Source organism: Macaca fascicularis, chromosome 8 (assembly GCF_037993035.2).
Source record: "Macaca fascicularis isolate 582-1 chromosome 8, T2T-MFA8v1.1".
Classification (NCBI taxonomy): Eukaryota; Metazoa; Chordata; class Mammalia; order Primates; family Cercopithecidae; genus Macaca; species Macaca fascicularis.
The window spans coordinates 113,021,990-113,044,838 of NC_088382.1; the positions used below are offsets into that span (position 1 = coordinate 113,021,990).

General features: G+C 38.2%; 2 protein-coding genes across 4 annotated transcripts in view; one reads left to right on the top strand and one right to left on the bottom strand.

The window, feature by feature from the left end:
• On the bottom strand, nt 1-15,930 carry SLC25A32 (solute carrier family 25 member 32). 3 transcript variants are annotated; one of them, XM_005563894.5, is made up of 7 exons: nt 15,571-15,930; nt 8,417-8,567; nt 5,804-5,889; nt 4,215-4,375; nt 2,985-3,098; nt 2,560-2,705; nt 1-1,577 (listed from the first exon to the last, which is right to left on the bottom strand). In XM_005563894.5, the coding sequence occupies exons 1-7, from the start codon at nt 15,722-15,724 to the stop codon at nt 1,442-1,444; spliced, it is 948 nt and encodes a 315-aa protein (XP_005563951.1). In that variant the 5' UTR covers nt 15,725-15,930; the 3' UTR covers nt 1-1,441. The 3 variants fall into 3 exon arrangements, 2 of the variants coding, with proteins under 2 accessions (XP_005563951.1, XP_073855343.1); XR_012416584.1 differs by lacking the exon at nt 4,215-4,375; XM_073999242.1 differs by lacking the exons at nt 1-1,577; nt 2,560-2,705; nt 2,985-3,098; nt 4,215-4,375; nt 5,804-5,889 and adding an exon at nt 7,189-7,432.
• DCAF13 (DDB1 and CUL4 associated factor 13) overlaps nt 15,648-22,849 on the top strand; it is a 27,485-nt gene continuing 20,283 nt past the window's right edge. Inside the window, 5 exon segments of the mRNA XM_005596003.5 lie at nt 15,648-15,882; nt 15,884-16,035; nt 16,037-16,302; nt 20,724-20,923; nt 21,442-21,549. Of these exon segments, the coding sequence (XP_005596060.4) occupies nt 15,778-15,882; nt 15,884-16,035; nt 16,037-16,302; nt 20,724-20,923; nt 21,442-21,549 (831 nt within the window). The 5' untranslated portion in view covers nt 15,648-15,777.

Sequence of the window (22,849 nt, forward strand, 5' to 3'; positions counted from 1 at the left end):
TATGCTCTCAGAGGACAAGAATTATGTTTTATTCATTTGGGAGTATATAGGTTTTTAAATAATGGTGCTGTCTTAAACACCAAATACCAACTGCAGTTCATTTTTTTCCATATGGGGACTAATATCAAGATTTCATATGAATTATAGTATAATCCAGAAGTATGAAAAAATACATCACATTTAACTGATAAAGCATTCATCTGCATGTTACAAGATATTACAGTAAATACAACTAAGTACTTATCATTTTCTCTTTACTTTAAAAACAATGCCACTTCCAAAATTTAAAAAAATAGACCTATTTTTAAAGAACTACTTAAAGATGGCTTTGAAAACAATACTGTTTTATTTACAACAAATAGATGGTAGTGCAACAGCACTCGTGGATGTTTATGATAAATAAAAATACTAGTATTCTGGCATCCTTTGGGAACAGGCCCTTTTATATTTATAGACGTCTACAATAACTCATAAAAGTAAAAATCAATAAAGGCTATTAATTTGTGTTTCAACCTGAATTTGAGAAACCAATGAAAATCATTCATTTGGGATCTAGATCCATATATCTGAAAACTAAAGTATAAAGGTTTCTCATTTCCATTCACTTTGTCGACAAACACATGCCAAACATTTCAGCATCTGTAAAAGGTGATTTAGCATTTGTAATAAGTGATTTATAACTATATATGCTAAATAAAGGTTGACACAGCTGGATGCTAGAAGCTCAGACTTTATAAATTTACAATAAAGTATTTATGCCAAAAAACTAGAAATTGATCTAGGATTTTATTTTAAACTATGGAAGTCTCTGGGGAAAAAAAATAGCAATGGAATGACAATAGATGTCAGATATTTCTCTGAGAAGTATATAGTTTCTCCATTTTCGCTAGGTAGTGCATCCCAATTGAATTAAAACTAAAGCATATTTACAATGGATTTTTTCTCACTAAAATTTCCCAATTCTAAAATGGTCTGGATTTGGTCAACACCTTATTCAGTAAATCCTTAATTCACCTTGAGACATACAAAGACATTCTTTTAAGGAGCCATTTTCTTGGTATTGCACGAAGGTTAACTTTAAAGCAATCCAGGCAATTAAGTTCACAAAAAGAAGTACATTCATCTAATCCATTTAGCAAATGTTGCGAATCAGGTTCCACCAATAAAACGCAGAAATCTGTGAAACTCTATACTTCGTGTCAGTTTTAGCACTGTGTTGATGGCAGCCATTTCAGGCAGAGGTACCCAAGTTCCATATATATGGGGAAGGCAAAAAGCAGAAATACATTGCGGAAGACTTAGCAGTTCTCTGGCTTCTGATAACTATAGACCAATTTCGAATATGAGCCACGTTTCTATGCAGAATTCTTCTTTTATGCCTTAAACACAAAAGAGCTTGTTGCTGCCTTGGGCAGATATACTGGAATTGTCCTCTTTTAGCTTACTTTCTCTTTTCTCTAAGGTCAAGTAAAAAATGTGAGACGTTTTCATATACCACAAAGGTAATACAGCAGGCTGGAGTCACTCTAATCAAATTAGGAGCAATTCCCTTGTAAAATCCACCGATGCCTTCTTTCCTTTAGAGGGAAAAACAGATAATGCTTAATTTTCTATAGTGCTAGCTTGAAAACATGAAAGTTTTAACTGGCACAAGGCATGGAGCAAGCAGCAGTCAAACCTCACTCTGATTTAAGTTCATGTTTTCAATGTCCTAAAGTAATGTAGTTTATATGGGATTTATAGGGATTTATATTCCTTTTATGGATGGACTGAGGAAGAGAGGGTCGGAACATCTCAAAACCGAACTAAAAAGTCCTTTCAATTAGCTATCTTTCAAATGTTTTTAAATGTATGAACAGGCAGGAGCTTTAATTGAGCTAATGTAGGCATTAAAAAACCTCATAGCTTGGATAAATGCTAGCCAACAGCACATATAAAGCATATATAAATATAAAATACAGCACATATAAAGATAAAACTTTATTCCCTTAATGCCAATAATATGGCCTAGAAATTTGTCATTTAGGTGTTCATTAAATATTTCTTGAATTGAATTAAATTTAAACATCCTAAATGTTCTGCTCTGTTCTTTTAGAATTAAAGGGAAATATGGTGATGTCTGCCTATAATAATTTAATCTCATACTGAAGAACAAATCATCTCTTTCCTATATGGAAACAAGTATTTGCAAAAGTTATGGTGCCAGTAGCAGGTGTGGAGCCTTCTTGAATGTATTAAGCTAGCTTATGACTTCTTATATTCAACACCATTCAGATATTTTATAACACCTAAATTTTATTTTCCAAAACATTTTCACACATTTAATTTGATTCTTATAACAACCTATTAGCCTAGAAAGTCTTATTTTACAAATGAAGAAATTAAGCCTCAGAGAGATTAAGGCCATTGTCACATATGTAATAATTGGGAAAGCAGGGACCACCATCATGTGTTCACCACAGCAAACTGGCCTTTGCTATAAAACTAGTATCAACAGCATGGTCTAAGATATGCAAGGTACCTTATCAAAACAATTTTTGATATAGCGCATGCTCTCACCTCCATGTCTTTGTGATTACATCTATTACACCACTGTAAAACATGTGTTGATCCTGAAGACGAGCTCTTACGACTTGATATGGGTATGTTGCTGCGACAGCAAATATTTTGGATAGTGCTGCAACAGATATATATTCTACTGTGCTCTAAAATGGCAACACAAAACAGTTTTTTCTTTAGACAGGATTTCTTTTAAAATACAGAAGTAAAAATTATATAGAAAAAACATTTTAATGGATCTTTAAGGGATTCTATTTTTGACATTTGTGTGGCATCAGCCTATAAATATTTAACTATAAATCAGTGGCAGAGCCAAGCCAGTACTTATTATCACAGCACTACCACCAAGGTAAGCATGACAAAAATTTCTACCTATTAAATACCCATAAAAGGAAATTATATCATTTTTACAAGAATCATCTTACCAACTGGGCTTCTGGTAATCTATTGATATGCTGGTTGTACTTCAACTTCAGCAATTCATACGCCATAAACTGAAGGGCACCGTGTGATGTTCCAAACAGCCCAGGAACAAATCCCTATAAGGGAATGATTTTTAAAAAGCAAAACAACGTATGTTTGAAGAACAATATATTTAAGTAAAATACTTTCTCTTCTCTCTCATTACAGCACTTTAAGCAAATTCATTTAATTTTGCACAAGTCACATTTTTAAAATATTGGGTTAAAAACTTGTAGTAATATAAAGAAACGGGTAGTATTCTCTTCTACTTTATTTTTAAAGGTTTGGATGTTCATATATTAGTTTTTCTTTAAACAGTATACATATAAAGAAGACCCACACTGTCAAGATTTGAGGTGTGAGTGGGAAATTAAATTCTGGAAAGTTAAGAAACTAAAGGTAATAATGGTAAATCAATGAACTGTGCATAGGTATTCTGAAAGAATAAAGCAGAAAGTGATGAAAAGACATAAAATTGAGTAATATATTTACAAAATTCTTGCCCACAGGTCAGTAAAATCCTATAAGCCTTAAAATGATTTTAAAAGCTATTACTCAATTCTTAAAAAACAAACTGAAATTCAACATGTCTAATTTTGATTTTAAACTATGTATGCTTAAAAATTTCTTTATGGGGTAAGCAATAGATGGGAATAGAAGGTAGAAAAGGGGAAAATAAAAAGGAGTTACAAAATCAGAAAACAGATTTGACACTAGGAAGGAATTTTTAAAATATTACAACAGGCAAAAGGTTGGGTTTGATTTGTGTCGTTATTTTTTAATTTATGTAAGATTTGAGATGAATTAAAAAACTCAATAAAATAAGATCCTGTTAGGACTGCTACTGTCTTCTCCAGACTACATTATCCCAGGTTCCCAAGAGACCACAGCTTCCAAGGAATGGAGTAAGGAATGAGTGACCTGGTTGTGTAACTTATCAATTAGATATCTGACAAAGTTTTAGACAGATCTCATGCCCACCAATGTCATGATGATACATCCTATGTTAATGGGGACAAACAGCTTAAAGTACAATTTCAGTATTATTAACTATATTTCGGTTTTCATTAAATTGTTTCTTGCTTAAGTTTGGCTTCTTTTTAGGACTTACTATAGGTCATTCAGAACTAAGACAACAGAGCCAATGGAAATTGCCATTTTCAGTTATTTAAAATATATTGATAATTTGTTACCTTATATAATCCACGCACACCTTCATACTTATATATTTTCACAAGTGTATCAAACATTCCTTTATACTGTCGGTGTGGGGAGTTAATAACAGCATCATACTGTAACATAAGGCGAGTTTTTGTTACCCATAATGGGTTTGTAATGCAGAGGGTCATGGCTCCTAAAATGAGATTTCAATAAGATTATTCAGCATACAGATACTTTCGCACTTATGACAACCCAAATTAAAACCAGTACCTTTATGTAAAAAAAAAAAAAAAAAAAAAAGATAATGCACAGGACCATATCGGAAATTGTGAAATGTAGTCTCTGAGGCACAGTCTTAGGGTCAAAGGGTAGACGTCATTTTTGGTAGTCATAAAAAGTTCCTCATGCAGTTAGTGAGAGGTAAATTAAAAGGGAAATGGAAATGTGAAATGCTTTCCCTTTGAAGCGTAAGGATAGCAAAAATGTCTTGACTCCTAAACAACGTGGCCTGGTGCAGAGAACAGATGGTAGGCAGATACAGACCTCAGGTGTAGCACATGGTATAATCCGAGAGGGGTTTAAGATAGGCAAAAAGGACCAGGAATCTGGCACCCCAATAATCTGTGCATGTGACACATATATCTACCCCAGCTTTATCACAATCTTTCTCAAATCCAAAGTAACTATGCCTAAAAAATTAAATAATTATGTAATACAGTAAGTCACATTTTACATCCTTTATAGAGTGACAATTTTTTAAAAAATTCATCTGGTTAAGTTTTTCATTTGCCAGGTTTCCTAAGTAGTCCTTTATTCAACAAATATTTGGTCCTGTTATGACTCAGGTTTTTGCTAGTGGCTATCTATTCAAAAATGACTAAGTTAGTTTCTGACTAATCAAACATTAAGAAATCAAGGTATTAAAGTAGGAGTTATAAAGACTTATGGCTCTTACTGTTTTTTTCTTCTGGATAGTATACATAAGTGAGGCGATTAAACAAGGCTACTAAATTGTATAATTTGAAAACTAAAATTATACTTTAAAGAAACACTATACCAAATCATTTTAAACCATTAGGGATTCATAACTTTTCTAAACTTTACCACTCTGTTATAAGTAAAATTCTTGAAATCTGCACAGAGTAATCATAAGAATTTCTTCTAAGAAATTCCATGTAACAGCTGGGCGTGGTGGCTCACGCCTATAATCCCAACACTTTGGGAGGCCGGAGCGGGCGTATCACAAGGTCAAGAGATCAAGACCATTCTGGCCAACATGGTGAAACCCCATCTCTACTAAAAATACAAAAAATTAGCTGGGCTTGGTGGCGTGTGCCTGTAGTCCCAGCTACTCGGGAGGCTGAGGCAGAAGAATCGCTTGAAACTGGAAGGCAGAGGTTGCGGTGAGCCAAGATAACGCCACTGCACTCTGGCGTGGGCAACAAGAGCAAAACTCCGTCTCAAAAAAAACAAACAAACGAAAAAAGAAATTCCATATAACTGATTTAACACGGTTAGATGGGCATATTTAAACTCAGGTGTTCAAAGAAAAAAAATCAAAAACAGAAACTGAAAATTAAGTTTGGAAGGTGACATTTTTATATTTCACACATTGCCTTACCAGCTTCAGCAGCTGAGACAAGGTATTCTGTTGCCTCTAACCGTTCAGCTCTTCCTTCTGTCTTATATGACTTGATGGCATTGTAACTAAAAGAATTAAATGCAAGCAGTTTAATTTGAACAAGTGTCACAAAGTCCATTTTAAAGTGTTATGTAACTCAACAGCATTACCCCTAAAGCAAAAGTCAATGCATAATGCAACCACAAAATGAGACCTTTTTCAAGAATGAATTTGCTGGAAGTGGTTTGCTGCAAGATTATACCACCCCTCCCTCTCAAATGAATATGGCTAGCAATACAAATGTAAAATATTTTAATCAGACACTCATCAATTAATCTCAAAAGACAGGAAAACTGGGAGGAGGTGAGAGTACAGTAGTGGTACACAGACTGGTCATAAAAGACAAAAGGGACCAAAGAAGGAGTACCTAACAAATATATACTGAGCACCTGTGTTCAGGTACTATCATCAGCTTTCTAACAGACAATAAAAAGATAAACATGTGATGAATTTTTCTTAACAAATTAATAAGGACTATTAAGTGGCACAAAAAATCATAATAAAAGACAACACAGACAATAGAAGAAATTCAGGAATTATGACTGAGATAACAGAAAGCTTTGTGTAGGAGGTAGTATTGAGACAGGCACAGTTTCAACAGGGAAAAAGATGAGCATGGTGAAAAGTAATAAGGGTGGGTGGGAAGACAGGGAAAACTGGCCACACTTGAGTGGTAGACTGAGATTTGCATTTTATTTGGTAGAATATACCCATTAAATGTTTCAGAGTAAGGGAGTCAAATCGGCCTATTTCCTTTAATACCAATTTCTACTCTTCACTTCGATGACGATCTCAAGTGAACACATTCTTTTTTGCTTTTTGTTTCAGAGACAGAGTCTCATTCTATTACCCAGGCTGGAGTGCAGTGACACAATCATAGCTCACTGTAACCTTGAATTCCTAGGCTCAAGCAGTCCTCCTGCCTCAGCCTCCCAATGAGCTAAGACTACAGGCATGCAGCATCATGATGCCAGACTAATTCTTTTTTAAATTTTTTGAAGAGATGGGGGTCTCACTATGTTGCCCAAGCAGGTCTTAAACTCCCAGACTCATGTGATCCTCTCACCTTGGCCTCCTAAAGTGCTAGGATTACAGGTGTGAGCCACTGCACCTGGCCCAAGAAATTCTCATTGTGAAAATTTTATATGGCTTGTCCTTAGAAACTGTCTTGGAGAATCTATACAACTCGAATTCATAAAGTATGTGTGTGTGTGTGTATATATATACATATATATATGTCAAGGAGTGTGTGTGTGTATAGTTTCACACACACACACCACTCTAAAGAGAAGAAAAAGAGAAAAAATATTTAAACAATTTTAAGGCTGAATTTTGTTTTCCTAACAATGAAACCTATTGAAGCAAAGAAAAGCTTCCTTATTCACGGTTTCAGTTTCACGGATCAGAGGCATGCTCAGAGCAGCGCATGTTCCTGCAATACAGTGTGATGATGCTTTGTGACAACGCTCTTGTTCACTAAATAAGCTGAATGTGCCTGCCATAGGAACTTTCCATGGCTTCTTCAGGAGGCAGGTGACAGCAGTTATTTTAAACGGTGATGACATCTGACTGGTGAAGGAGTAAGGAAAGGAATGAGCTGGGAAGATGATAAGGCAGGTCAAACAAGAAGAAACAATTTGCCTCAAACCCTTTCAGCCATGCACTGGCTTTTGCTTTCTGTTCCCAACATGGATTTCCTATGGTACGTATTCATATGAGGACCCCAAGGTCTATCCTCTCCTGCTTTTCCACCTTCATCATAAACAAATGTATTTTTGTAAGCCATCTCAAATATTTTGGGAATCTGGCTGAGGATAAACAAGTAATTAATGTTGCTTCAGTATTTATAAATTTTCTGTTTGGGGCACTCTGCAACTAATCTCTGATAAATGGAGAAAATAACATAGTTATTTAAACAATCTTTCTTTATCAAAACTGAATACCAAAGAGGGCTGAAATCTACAGGATTCATTTTGGACAACAGCTGCAGGCTCTTCCAGTCTCTACAACACTTTCCAAAACCACTAATAAATAATAAACCGACTGATTCAACTTTTCCTAATCTAGTGATACTTTGACTCTATTAGAAATGCTCAAGAGTATATACTGATATGGCCAAAACACCTAATAAAACACCAAAGGGGCCCTACAATTTCATTGCGAATTATCTGGAGTTGGCTGTTTTTCAAATGGCTTTAACTAAAATAAAAAGCTCTCTTAATGTGTATTTAGCTTACAAAAGTAATCAGATAAACATTTCATCTTCCTGAATTCACCCCACAGAAATGGCTTCTGTAAGAGTATTACTCCACCTGTCTTAGCATTTTTCCTATTAAGAACTTTCTTCCAGACCAAATGGCTTATTAGCCATTATCAGAGGCATCTGATAATCAAACTAATCAAACTAATAAGCCACTTTGTTCTTTCTGATCCTTCCAATTCAGAGAAATTGATTAAATGACTCATCTTATTTCATCATGTGACATGTAAAAATCACTAAAAACAAAAATTCCTTTTTTATTTAATATTGTAAAATCTCCCAAATCTACTCACAAGAAAAAGTAGAGTCCCCAGGATAAACCTGCACCCCACACATTTGGGGTTACTCCTTGATAAAGTCCCCGTAGGCCATCAAGTTTCCAAATAGTAGTCAAGCAATGTAAAATTCCATTATATTTCGGTCTCAGTTCCAATCCATCGCTCACTGCATTAAGGGATATACAAAGTCAGGTAAGAACAAAGTTCTAGCTCTGTATCACATATAAACACAGATACTGCACAATCAGTTATATAAGGAGATAAACTTAGAAGAAAAACTTTTTTTAGGTAGGAAAATTATTTTCCAGGCTTATATATTTATTACATATATTTATATAAATACATACATACATATATATTTTTTGCGACAGAGTCCCACTCTATTGCCCAGGCTGGAGTGCAGTGGCACGATCTTGGCTCACTGCAACCTCCACTTCCCAGGTTCAAGCAATCCTCCTGCCTCAGCTCCCCTAGTAGCTGGGATTACAGGTACGCACAACCATGCCCAGCTAATTTTTGTATTTTTTTTTTTTTGGTAGAGACGGGGTTTCACCATGTTGGCCACCCTGGTCTCAAACCCCAGACCTCAGGTGATCCACCCGCCTCGGTCTTCCAAAGTGCTGGGATTACAGGCGTGAGCCACCATGCCCAGCCCAGGCTTTAATATTTTAAAACTACTACATTCATGAATTTATTCAAGTGTTTATTGGGGGCATACCAAGCATTCAAATAATATTTTAGGAAATATTAGATTAGTTCTTAAATAATCCGAAAGTCTCTTAGGTAACTAGGTGTAGACACCTAGGTTTTGTTTTTGCTCCAAGGTTAAGGATTTGAATGTTAAAAAATATTACTCAAAAAATAAACTAGCTAGGAGCCTCAATTATATCGAGTGCTAGCAAGACCTGAGGAGCGGCAGGAAAGAAAATGCAGAGGATGGGGTAAACTTTTTTTCCTGGAAATTCTTTTTATTCTCCCCACCAACATACGTCAAAATCCAAGTAGAAAGTAGAAAAGTATTTCACTTGAACACATCCAAAATTGAACTAGTTTTCCCCATCCCTTCCGAAGCTGCTCTTAACTCAAGTGTTCCATATAGCTCAACAAACGTTATCATCATCTACATAGACGCCCACGCCAGATACCTGGGGACTATCCATGAACCCTCCTCCCTCCCATCCCTTTTTATCAAATAATGAGTCTTTTTAATTCTATATCACAAATTTCTCTTGCACCTGTCTATGTCTCAGTTCACACTGCCATCATCCTACTTTGAGATGCCATCCGTTTTCAACTAGCATCATCAGCATTTAAAGTAGTCTTCTTGCCAATTTTGTAAAAAATATAACCTAGATTATAAATCTGGCACTTTTTCATTTCGCCTCTCTGTAGGAAACAGAAAGCACATTCAAAATAGGGTAACTCTAGGGCATAAGGGATAGTTAAAAGGACTATTTACAAAGGTATGCGCAGGTTGTAGAAAACCACAAGGAATAATACAGTATCAATTATTTCTTTACTGTTTTGAAAAATCACTTAATTATATGAGTATTAAGTATCTCAGTAATCGGCAACGGCACTCTACATCATACAAACCATTCTACATTATACTATAGTATATCCAAACTTGTAATTTTACTATATATAATTTTGTATACAGCTTTGTTTTCCACTCAAGATTATTTGTGAGCATTCCCCCTTGTTATTCAATAGATTCCCCCAATAAGATTTTAACATATGACATTACGGCTTTCCATCTTATAGATATCCCATAATTTACAGTCATTCCTCCATCTGACATATGAATTTTTTTTTTTTTGGCCATTACAAGAAGTCCTTTAAAGAACATTCTGTACAACAATCTGCATGAACACTTATTATTGCCTTAGAATCAGCTATTAGAAACAGAACTGATATGGGTCAATGGGTATAAACTTAAGTTACAAATACATACTGAACCTGCCTTCCAGAAAGTTTATACAAATTACACCCCACTAGCCATATGAGCATCCCCGGTTCAATGTCGCCTTGCCACTACCTCACTGTGTATAATCCAGCCTGGCAAAGAAGAATCACTATTTACCATTGCCAGGCAAAGGGGGAAAAGTCAATTTCTTTCATCATTAACCTGGCAATGTTATAGCATGAAGGGAGATTACAGTGCATCGGGTTTTGTCAGAAGACCTGGGTTTGATAGGTAACTTCCCTAATTCGCTACATGGTCTTACCCTTTCTGAGCTTCAGCATCCTCACTTATAAAATGGGATAAGTCATGTACCTCACAGGGTTGAGGTTTATATAAGACAACAAGTTTAAAGGCAGGCAGCAGAATGACAGGCTCTTGAGAAATGTTTTCCTGTGTAGTTTATATTCTTTCTGATGCTTCCCCTGGATTCTATGTGTCTCATTCTTCTGTACAGATGCCTTTTTCTAAGAACTTTCCATTTTCCTCTCAATAATAAACTCATAATACCATTTCTCTCTTGAGGTAAAAAGCAAAACCAACCATAAAAACACTACCTGTTCTTTTCATAGGTATAAACCAATGCTGAATTATAATCTCCCCAACATAAAATTAAAATTGTTTTATAGATGAAATACAGTAAATTTTTTCGGTCTAAATCAGGGGTTCCCAACTCCCGGTACCAATCCATGGCCTGTTGGGAACTGGTCGCAGGAGGTGAGCTAGGTGGGCAGAGTACAGGTGAAGCTTCACCTGTACTTACAGCTGCTCCCCATCGCTTGCATTACTGCCTGAACTCTGCCTCCTGTCCGATCAGTGGTGGTATTAGGTTCTTACAGAATCTTGAACCCTACTGTGAACTGCGCATGCAAGGGATCTAGGCTGCACACTCCTTATGCGAATTTATTGCCTGATGATCTGAGGTGGAACAGTTTCATCCTGAAATCATCCATACCTCCTTCACCCTCATTCGTGGAAAAATTGTCTTCCATGAATCAGTCCCTGGTGCCAAAATGGTTGGGGACCACTGGCTTAAATGACCTCATGACTGTTTTAAAAACATTTGCCACTAATGAATTAGCATGTAGATCTAAGTACCTATCAAATAGCTTACAATGGCCTATCATAGCACTAAAAAATGCCAATGGACACAAGCTGAAGATAAAAAGTTTGGTGCACAGAGAGGAGCCAAGACAGGACACTAATTTTAAATTCATTTTCAAAGAAAGACAATATAATGACTTTTTAAAAATTACCATCTAGCACTATCACCCTAACACAACCTGTTTAATTTGTGGGATGTTAGTTTTACCCCTCTTTCCTCTGTGACAGCTCTGTGACAATTAAGAGTTTGTCTCTCTTAATAAAATTAATCTCCCCCCCACCTGTGCTCTATATTGGTATCTTTAAAATTGCAGATGAATCAAGAAACCAATTGAACAGACAGCTAGTATCTTTTCTTTAAAATCAGACTGGAATTGAAAACAAATATAAATGACATTACAAGTAGTAAGGATAAGTAATGTTTCATGAAACTTGTGTTTCAGTAATGTTTGTGTGTGTATGTGTATGCACTGGATAGCAAAGTTAAAATTTATTTCCTACTAAGTGTTTTGGTCAAAAAAGCTTGTTCTGGATCCTGCTTCTTCAGACAAACCCCCTTAGTTAGATACCTTACTCCTTATCCTCCTGCCTCCATTTCCCAATATCTTCCTTGATTTCAGTTCTTTCCCATTAGTATTTAAACAGACTTAAGTTTCTCCTAAGTATTTCCTCTTTGATCCCAGTGCCTCCTCATCAGTTAAGTGTCTGCAATGAGAAAACCAGCCCCTCCCCCTCCCAATCTCAGCAGGGACTCTCTCATTCCCACTGCAATCTGGTTTGAGCTTCACCAATTACTGCACGCGCTCTAATTAAGAACCTTCAAAGGCACTCTGGAGTCCTCTCTTTCTTAAGAACCCCTTAATACACCTGATATTGTGCAAAGCCCTCTCTTCTTACACCATCTTGAATGTCCTCTTGCTTCTTTGCCAATAAATTTCCTGGGCCCCCTTTTCTCTGCCCATCCTTAAATGCTGATTTATAGGCACAATTTCCACCAAACAGGGGTGGTGTCTCAACCATTAAGCGGCTTCAACTGCCAGCCCTGTGCTACTAGTCCTGATCTCTCATTCCTAACATCCTGCCCTACTGAGGGTTGCGGTCTTACTGCCAGTTTCCATTTTTACATGGCATAAAAGATAACGTCAATCTGGCAGCTTAACTTTCTGGAATCATTCTTTATTTTCATCTCTAGCATTTTAATTTACCCTTTAGCTATACCAACTACCCACTCATGGTTTCAAACTAACAGCATATGTTATGGAAACAGACTTTCTGAGCTTGACTCCTAGTTCTAGCAATTACTTTGCAACCCTAAGTCACTTGATTACTCTCTGCCTGAGTTTTTCCATAAGATAGGAAAAACAGTAGAACCTAACTCTAAAAATTATAAAGGATCAAATGAGTTAGTACATATAAAGCTCTTAGAATTATGCCTGACATATTGCAAGCACTCAATAAGTACTAGCTTATTTACGCTACTGGGTTTTGTGATACCACATACTTATACAACTTTACTCTGCACTACTGTCACTGAATTTTACATTTGGTTCCTTAATATTTTGGATGTAGTCATACTCTCTATATTCTTCACAAGAGCTCACACATATCTTTAACTTGCAGATTAGGCTTTTGGGTATTTAAGAAAATTATTATTTTTATATCTCATTCACATTCTTTGTTGGGACTCTCTCATCATTCTTGAGGGTTTAAAATTACATAGTAAAGTTAAAAGGAGCCTGAACAATCATCCAATCCAATCTTTCCACCTAATACAAGAATATCTTCTAACATTTGTCATCCAACTACTATCTGAACCACTTCTGGTCATCATCAATTTCATTTCTGAGCACTACCACGCTGCCAAACCAAAATCTGCTTTCCTGTAATTTCCACTCAACCTGTGTCTGACCTTAGGATCAACCCACAATAAGGCAGCCCCCTTTCCCACATGGAAGTTCTCTAAATATCTTGAGTTTTTTTTCTCTCCTGAGCTAAACTAGTTCCTCCAGTCATTTTTCATATGAAATAATTTCTAATCTTTCTACCACTCTGGACACCTCTGAGTTCCAATTTATACTTGAACTCACAGAAAAATTCCAGGTTTGGTTTAACAGCGCATGCATTCAGAATTAACCCCCATATCCTGTCTTCATTAGATTTTAATTTTATTAAATGAGTTTAATTACAAGGAAGCATAAAAAGTACAGTATGTTATTCAGCATTGATGCTGATAATCAATAAATTTTTATTTCTGTTATTTATCTTCTTAAATTTTCCTCCTTTCTATCATCATTTCAGAGCTACACTGTGAGCTTTATTATTACAAAGTCCTGCTTCCACTCCTAGATTTAGGCCTCCAATCCAATCTCAATCCTTTTATCTGTCACCTCAGCCCCACTAGTCTCCCAATACTCTTCCCAATTCATCAAGACTGTTAATCTTCTCAGGTACCAAGAATTCCTTTTCCTCAGGAATGATACGCTTCAAAGCACTATCTAAATTCATCAGGCCAACCACGCTATTCTTCAATGATCACCTCGACTATCACCTCTTCTGCTCCTAGATAAAATGCTACTGAAGAGAGACACTAAGTCATACAGGCCTGCACCTGCAGCCAAGTCTAAAATTCTTGTAATGTTCAAACCATTGTATAACAGGGACTTATAGCGGTAGTATGGTGAGGGGTTAAGTGCCAGAGGGTTCCAGAGTTAGATTACCTGGGTTTAAATCCCAGATCCATCTTTACAAACTTGTGACTTGGGTAAGTTAGTCAATTTCTGTTATCCTCACCTGTACAGCAGGGATCATAAACTCACAGGATTGTTCCTGTGAATAGATTTACAGGATAATAAATGAGATAATGCATCTAAAGCATAGTTCACTGCCTTGCTCCTAGTAAACATTCGATAAAGATTACTTGTCAATAATTATTTGTGCATGCATCATAAAACTTCATGAAATTATATGCCTTTGTGTTTTTTCTAGAGATAATGCTCCATAATTTTCGATGATTTTCCTTCATAGAACGGCTTCTTGCTTCTTCCAGCTGTCAAAATATTAGCCTTTCTATGGGAAACCCCAAGCCCCAATCTTCCATTGAACCTTAAAGATACATATGGCCATCAGCATTGTAGAATTTTCTTGACGATTTATGGGTATTTATATTTTGTATTCGTATTTCTTGATTTTATATTGTCTAGAATTACCTTTTATACGACTAAGTCTAACGACTCCAATTAAATTCTAAGTTCCCTGAAGGCAAAAACTTTATTAGATACTTCTGTAGCCCACACAGCAGTCTACAGACATTATGAGAATATAAATTAAGAGAACTGAATTACCTAATGCTAAGATAAACAACTTCTGTAGATTTAATTCTCAAGGCAGAACTTAACTTGTAACAACTTTATTTGGAAACTATTTTCTGCAATTTCAGTTATCAAAGATCATCTCTGAAACTCTTTTTCCAGACTTCAGTGTCGAGTTTAACTTCTAAAATGCTTTATTTCAACATACTCAATTCATCTAATACACTTAAAATAGTATTTCGATTCTAGCAACCTATTCTTTCACAGGACCTTGTACCATTCTATAACCGCCAAAAAACAAACATTCAAGAGAATTCTATTCCAAATCTCCCAACCATTCGCTGAAGATTACGTCCTATCCCAATACTAGTCGAGCTGCCAAACCACGTGGGTATGCTAAGATTTCAAAGTTCCTCCAAGAGTGAATGATTTGCACGTGTGAGGACTAAACCTTAAAATGTGACCATCTCTTCTTTATTTTACAAATCAGGCTTTGAATCCCATCTTCTCTGCCAAAGAGGATGTTTTTTCTCAGACTTCTCTACATACACGCCCCCTCCCTTAGTCTTGAGGAGCGTGGAAGATCGATTGCAGGCCGACCCCTCTACAGAGCAAGCACCATTTCCTCAAATCTAGTTCAGGTTCGCCAAGGCGGACAGCACCCCCTTCACCGCTCCTCCTCCTCCTCCTAGAACGGAAAAGGCGGAGGAGATTCAGGCCTCCTTTTGAATCTTTACCACCCAGTTCGGGATGACAGTAAGAGGATGCAGCCCGGTGTCTGGGCGGGCTCTTACCGGCGAAGCGGATTTTCACGAGGTCGAGCGGGTGCAGCGCAAGGTTGGATAAGACGCCGCCGCTCACGCCCGCTACCAGATTCTCATACCGGACGTGGCGGAATACCGTGCTCCACGCCGACGACCCGGACGCCGAATGGCCCTGGCCCGTCATAGGCTCGGGGCCCACCGACACCACGGCGCCCAGGGCCGCGGAGGTGGGACGCGATGCAGTGGCCGCCACCGTGGCGACGGTCGCCCCTTTTGAGCGCAAGTCCACCTCCGGGACCGGCGAAAGGATTCTTACGCCCACGGCGCGTGAGCGAAGCCGCAAGACTCTAGCACTGAGGGGGCATGAATGGGGCGCAGCCACTACGTCACGCCGGCGGAAAGCGCGATGGAAGGGAGGTGGCAGCCTCGGCCGACTCTCCGCCCTGCCTCGCCCACAAATGCGCCAGCGCACAGACGCGGAAGACACTGCACAGCAAGAACCGCCCCTTGCTAACGTTTGCCGGCAAAACTACGGAGCGCCGCAGGATCCAGTTGAGCCAGCCGGCCTCCGCTCCGCGGGTCACGTGACTGGAAGTAGTCTGGGGAAAGCGGAAGTCGCATGTGGGAGTAGGCGGCGGTGGGCGGAACTCGTACCGGAGAGCTCGTGGAGTCCGGCCGTAGGAGCAAGCAAGATGAAGGTGAAGATGCTGAGCCGGAATCCGGACAATTATGTCCGCGAAACCAAGTTGGACTTACAGAGAGGTAAGATAAGTTGGTAGGGAGAAAAGGACGCTTTCCGCGAGTCCTTGGGTCTAGCCTCGGCTTTCGCGGAGTAAAGCCGGGGGAGGCTGGCACTCCAGGCTGATTCTTCCCAAGTTCCCTTTCGCTAAGGCACACTTTGTGCTTACAGAGTCGCTGCGGAATTGGATAGCAAGTAAAGTCTGTTAAAGTCCTTTTTCTAAGAATTTCCTCTAGTGGTGAGTGGGAAATAGTTGTCTATAGTGGAGAAAGATTCCAGCTGCTGCTCTAGGATTGTCTTCAGATTCCTATTACTGAAAAGTGGACTTGAATGAGCCAAACTCGTGGGTTGAAGGGCTGAGAGTTAAACAGGCTTTTAAAATCTTCCTACTGCTCTTGCCACTTTACTACTTCACATTAGTTCTGCATGTTGGAAGAGACAAAGATGAATTTAAAAGCATCAGTTTTCAGTTTTCTCTTACCATCCCTTAAGACGTTTGATGAAAGAATGGTTAAAATGAAATTAATTTAATCTTTCTGGTCTGTTCCCCCATTGACTGCTAACTACTTATAAATTGTACCTTGTGATACCTAAATGACAAGGGACCAACCATGCATAAGCAGATTGTTCTAAGTAAAGAGAATAGCAGGAGCAAAGGTCTTCAGGCAGGAATGAACCTAAGGTATAGAAAGAAAAGCTGTGTCATTAGAGTTTGAATGAGGGAGGAGTAAGCGAGATGAGATGAGGCGAGAACAGTATTTCACAATTTTGAGTAGTAGATATTATCAACATGTGTGTCAGCATTGCTAAGAAGTCTTTGCTCAAAAGATGTTTACAGTTTGTCACAAGGCGGTAATGTTTCTAAAATATAAATTAGATTTGTCATCATTCCCAGTCCTTGAATTTCTGGTCCCACCTTCCTTGTCACTTTTGTCAGTCACTACGTTTCCCACAAGTGATTTCGTATTCACTCTTGCCAATCTCAGTGCATTTCAGTCATCTTTTTTAAGGTTTCCTGTGGCACACACCCTTACCCAGTTTAGCCACTTTCTCTGGAAAACTTTCACTGAACAATAATCTGTTCCTACTTACCTCCTGCATGAGCCCCGACCCTTTCAGCACCCGTGTTCTATGATTCTATCACTTCATCACAGTGTTTATCACATTGTCTCATGATTATTATTTTGGTTAATAGTCTTTCCCATCAGACTTAGCGCCCAAAAAGGGGAAGAATCATGTTCGTGTATGCACTGTGTTTAGATAGCACCTAGCACATAATAGTGGCTTTATAAATGTCCGTTTCTCCATCTATAAAGATTCGTTTTTGCCTACGTGAAGAGATTTAGAAACAAAATGAACTATCTTGTTGGGGTTTAAAACTTTGTTGAAGTTATTAAAATGCTAATTTTAGTTGTAGAAACAGCTGCTGACATCAGAGTAGATGGAAATTTTCTAGACTTCAAAAATAATCTTTGCAAAACTGATAGATGAGACTGAAAATTAAATATATTAAATAAATGTAGCCAACTATGGACATTATCATTTTGGGTATGCTTGTCTTTGTGAAGTACAGGCGGCATTCTGCAATTTGCACAGTACCATATTAACTGAACCAATCCCACTCTTTGAGAGGTTTACAGTGATTGAAATCACATCTGTTAACCACGAAACTTTGCAAAGTGGGTAATTGATTCCAGTATGCATGTCATCCAGTTAATACAGTACTGTGCGAAAGTGAGTACTGCCTGAATTTTTTTTTATAATAGTAGCCATTAAAACCAAACATTGAATTAAGCTGAAATTAAAACCTTTAAATCTACTACGGTGTTAAATCAAGATTTTTCTTTAAAAACAAAAAACAAAAAACAAAAACCTTTTTGGCCCGGCGCGGTGGCTCACGCCTGTAATCCCAGCACTTTGGGAGGCTGAGATGGGCGCATCACAAGGTCAGGAGATCCAGACCATCCTGGCTAACACGGTGAAACCCTGTCTCTACTAAAAATACAAAAAAATTAGCCGGACGTGGCGGCGGGCGCCTGTAGTCCCAGAGACTCGGAGGCTGAGGCAGCAGAATGGCGTGAACCGGCCGGGCGGAGCTTGCAGTGAGCCGAGATGGCGCCACTGCACTCCAGCCTGGGCGACAGAGCGAGTCTCCATCTCAAAAAATAAAAATCTTTAATTACATGCCCTCATTAACATACACATATGTTGAGGAGAAGGGATCTGCTCAAAAACTCTGTTATTAATGGGGCACACAAAAAGTTTGAAGACTGCTATATATATGGGAGCCTCTGGAAGTTTTAAGCGTAGGAGTGACGTGTAAAAAGCTGTTTTAAGATGACATCTGATAATAGTGTAAATTGCCACCAAATCAAGTAGGGATGATATTACGGTAGCCCAAGTATAAGGTAATGAAGACCCAAACTGCCTGGGGATGCAGTGGCTCACACTCATAAACCCAACACTTTTTGGGAGGCAAAGGTGGGAGGATCACTTGAGTCCAGGAGTTCGAGAGACCCCCATCTCTACAAAAAATTTAAAGATTAATGGGGCATGGTGGTGCATGCCTCAGGTCCAAGCTACTTGGGAGGCTGAGGTGAGAGGCTAAGGTAGGTGGCTCACTTAAGCTCTGGAGATTGAGGCTGCAGTAGACTATAGTCACACCACTGCACTCCAGCTTGGGTGACAGAGTGATACTGCATCTCAAAAAAAACCAAAACAAAACAAAACTAAGTTACTAGAAATAGTTAAAGGGAAAGATGTATAAATGTTGCAAAGAGATGATGAGTAGAACTTGGAGTTTTGGTAGTAGGGAATATGGAAGATGGAATACATAAGAATGACCTAGGCTAGAGCTTTGTTGAATGTTAGGTATAATACCATTACCAGGGAGTCAGAAACAGCAGGGCGAAGTCATGGGGTAAGAAGATGCATTTACTTTTTACACATTGAGTTTTTTAGACATACGAGCTTAAAATTACTAAGCATAATTATATATATATATAGAGAGAGAGAGAGAGAGAGAGTTTTGTTTTGTTTTGTTTTTTGAGATGAAGTCACACTCTGTCAGCCGGGCTGGAGTGCAGTGGCGCGATTTTGGCTCACTGCAACCTCCACCTCCCAGGTTCAAGCGATTCTTTTGCCTCAGCCTCCCGAGTAGCTGGGACTACAGGCACGTACCACCCTCCCGCCGGCTAACTTTTTGTATTTTTAGTAGAGATGGGATTTCACTGTGTTAGCCAGGATGGTCTCGATCTCCGGACCTCATGATCTGCCCACCCCGGCCTCCGAAAGTACTGGGATTACAGGTATGAGCCACCACGCCCGGCCCTAAGCCTGATTATTAACCAAGACAATGTGTTTAGCAGCATATCAGGACAGTTAAAACATAGATTCTGGGCCAGGCGCGGTGGCTCAAGCCTGTAATCCCAGCACTTTGGGAGGCCGAGACGGGCGGATCACAAGGTCAGGAGATCGAGACCATCCTGGCTAACACGGTGAAACCCCGTCTCTACTAAAAACACAAAAAATTAGCCGGGTGAGGTGGCGGCGCCTGTGGTCCCAGCTACTCGGGAGGCTGAGGCAGGAGAATGGAGTGAACCCGGGAGATGGAGCTTGCAGCGAGCTGAGATCTGGCCACTGCACTCCAGCCTGGGCGACAGAGCAAGACTCCGTCTCAAAAACAAACAAACAAACAAACAAACAAACAAACAAAAAAAACATAGATTCTGGAGCCATACTGCCTTGGTTTGAATCCTGTCTCCATCATGTCATATTCAGGTTAGTTAACCTCTTTGTGCCTCAGTTTTCCCATCAATAAAGTGTGAGATAGTAATAGAACTTAACACATAGGATGCTGTGGAAATTAAATGATTAAGGTTTTTGGAACAGTGCCTGGCACCTGGTGAACTCTTATGTGAGTCTTTTTTAAGTAAACAAACATAGAAAGTACTCAGTAAATAATAGCTGTGTAATATCATCATAATCACAACTTCATGTGTCTATCAGCACAGTATTTAGCACCAGAGATTAATAATGTTCCCTGCCCCACAGAAAGCTTAGAGTTCTGTTGAGCAAACATCATGCACATGTTTTGTCACAGGAACTGTGCTAGGCATAAGGAAATACAAATGAAAAGTGTATTGGAAGCCCTGACAGTGAACACTTACCACCCAGTTGAAGAGTGTACTAGGACACATAAAAGGGAAAGGCTGCATGTATAGATATCTAGGGTCTAATTGTTTTGCAAGATGTATGCATCCCATGATTTTCCAGTAATTTCAGAAAGATTTCTGAACAGCAGGTTTTCTACTTTTGTATTCTTAGTGTTAGGTATAGAACAGTGTCACTAACTAAATGCTTATTGAATAACAGAGTGATTAGCTGAGGAAGACAGCAGGAAATATTAAGTGTGAATTATCAAAAAGAATCATTCTTATTTCAGTTCCGAGAAACTATGATCCTACTTTACATCCTTTTGAGGTCCCACGAGAATATGTAAGAGCTTTAAATGCTACCAAACTGGAACGAGTATTTGCAAAACCATTCCTTGCGTCTCTGGATGGTCACCGTGATGGAGTCAATTGCTTGGCAAAGCATCCAAAGAACCTGGCTACTATCCTTTCTGGGGCATGCGATGGAGAGGCAAGTGTCACTCTAAATGTTGATATTTTCAACTAAAAGTAGTTATATTACAAATGTTTTTTCCTTTAGTTTTTAGTTACTGTAGGTTTTTATTGGATTTCAATTTACTTCTCAAGACTAAATTTTGTTAGGAATACTAAGTTTCGTATTTTCTTCTTTAAACCTAAGAAAGTATAAATGCAGTCATTTAAGGATCAATTTGATAGTAAATTAAATCATTTTTATAATTAAAGTATTTAAGTGTGAGTGTTTTCACAGAAGATGTTGTCAACACCTAATTTCCTACTATGGCAAGTGAAAAGGTTTTGCAACACTTTAAACTAGAATCAACAGAGTATTTGCCAGATTGTATTTTTTCCTCATCGATATACTTATCCATATGCATTGCATTGTTTTAATCCAAAGGATTTTTGTTTTAGCTCCCCAGTAGAGTGATTTGTAGCCTTGTCAATGTTGAATTTATCCTGAACATTTTACATTTATAGTTCACTGAAATTTCCTGGTATGCTTTATCATAGGTTAGAATTTGGAACCTGACTCAGCGGAATTGTATCCGTACAATACAAGCACATGAAGGCTTTGTACGAGGAATATGTACTCGCTTTTGTGGGACTTCTTTTTTCACTGTAAGTATAACACCATTAAGTCATTCAATTTGATCGACATAGGTAAGAATAATTTAATTGAATACATTTTTTTCAAGTTCATTTATTTGTTTCTAGGCCCTTTTGGGAGTTTCACAATGCAAAATAGCTTATGAAACCTTGAAAATTACTAGTTTTCTTTATGTAATTCAGCCTTCCCCATAACGTAACATGATTAAACTAATACTCAATTTACCACAAAAGTGGAATTAATGAGAGGTGAGTCTAGAAAGAGTTTGGCTTACTCTGGAGGATTTTTGGTGCTAAGATGAGTAATTTGTACTTTTGTTAGTCAGATAGTAAGGAATCATTGAAGTTTTATGCCTGTGTGTGGCAAAATATCCGGAACGTAAAATTTACTATCTGTTTTTAAATACACAGTTTGGTGGCATCCGGTACATTCACATCACTGTGCAACCCTCACCACCATCCGTCTTCAGAACTTTTTCATCTTCCCCAGCTGAAACTAGAGTCATTAAACAATAACTCCCTTTTCCCCTCAGTCCCCAACCCCTGGTAACCAGTTTGCCTCTGGTGATTTTGACTGTTCTGGGTACCTCATATAAATAGAAACATATTTTAAAGAATTATACCATTTTGTGTATGTGGAATAAGCCTTTTGTGTCTGGCTTTTTTTACTTAACATAATTGTCTTCAAGGTTTATCCATGGTGTAGTACATGTCAGAATTTCCTTTCTTTTTATGGCTAAATAACATTCCATTGTATATGTCACATTTTCTTTATCCGTTCATTCATCAATGAGCATTTGGTTTGTTTCCACCTTTTGGCTATTGTGAATAGTGTTGCCATGACCATTGGTGTACAAATACCACTTCAAGTTCATTGAAGGTCTTTTTTAACAAGGGGAACGACAAAATCTGAGTTGTGCTTTGAGTTAAATAATTTGACAGCAGTTAGTGATCAGTTTGAAAGCCATTTTAATAGTTTGGTAGGCAATAATAAGAGGCTACCTTATTATGGAGACTGAAAACTAGAAATCAGTGGTTGGATTTAGAAACACTTTGGAGGATTGAAAGGTTTGACAACTGAGAGGTGCCTGGGAAGAGGTTGGTTCCTGTTGCTGAGGAGCATTAGGAAGTTTGGAAGGGTGGCATTGGGAAGGATATGATGTGACAAACTGGGCTGCTCATGGGCTGTTCGAGTGAAGATGTCTATCATCAGGTCTGGAGCTCAGGAGGGAGGTCAGAGCTGAACTTGACATCATCAATATAGAATTATTCATTGAAGCCATAGTACGGCATCATTGGGAGGAAATGAAGA

What these genes read in the sequence shown, in the direction of transcription:
- SLC25A32 (XM_005563894.5), bottom strand. Translation starts at nt 15,724, where the DNA reads ATGACGGGCCAGGGCCATTCGGCGTCCGGGTCGTCGGCGTGGAGCACG. An exon ending in CGTGAAAATCCGCTTCGCCG is followed by an intron (nt 8,568 to 15,570) that starts GTAAGAGCCCGC and finishes CCCTTAATGCAG; the next exon opens with TGAGCGATGGATTGGAACTG. An exon ending in TGGGGACTCTACTTTTTCTT is followed by an intron (nt 5,890 to 8,416) that starts GTGAGTAGATTT and finishes TAATTCTTTTAG; the next exon opens with TTACAATGCCATCAAGTCAT.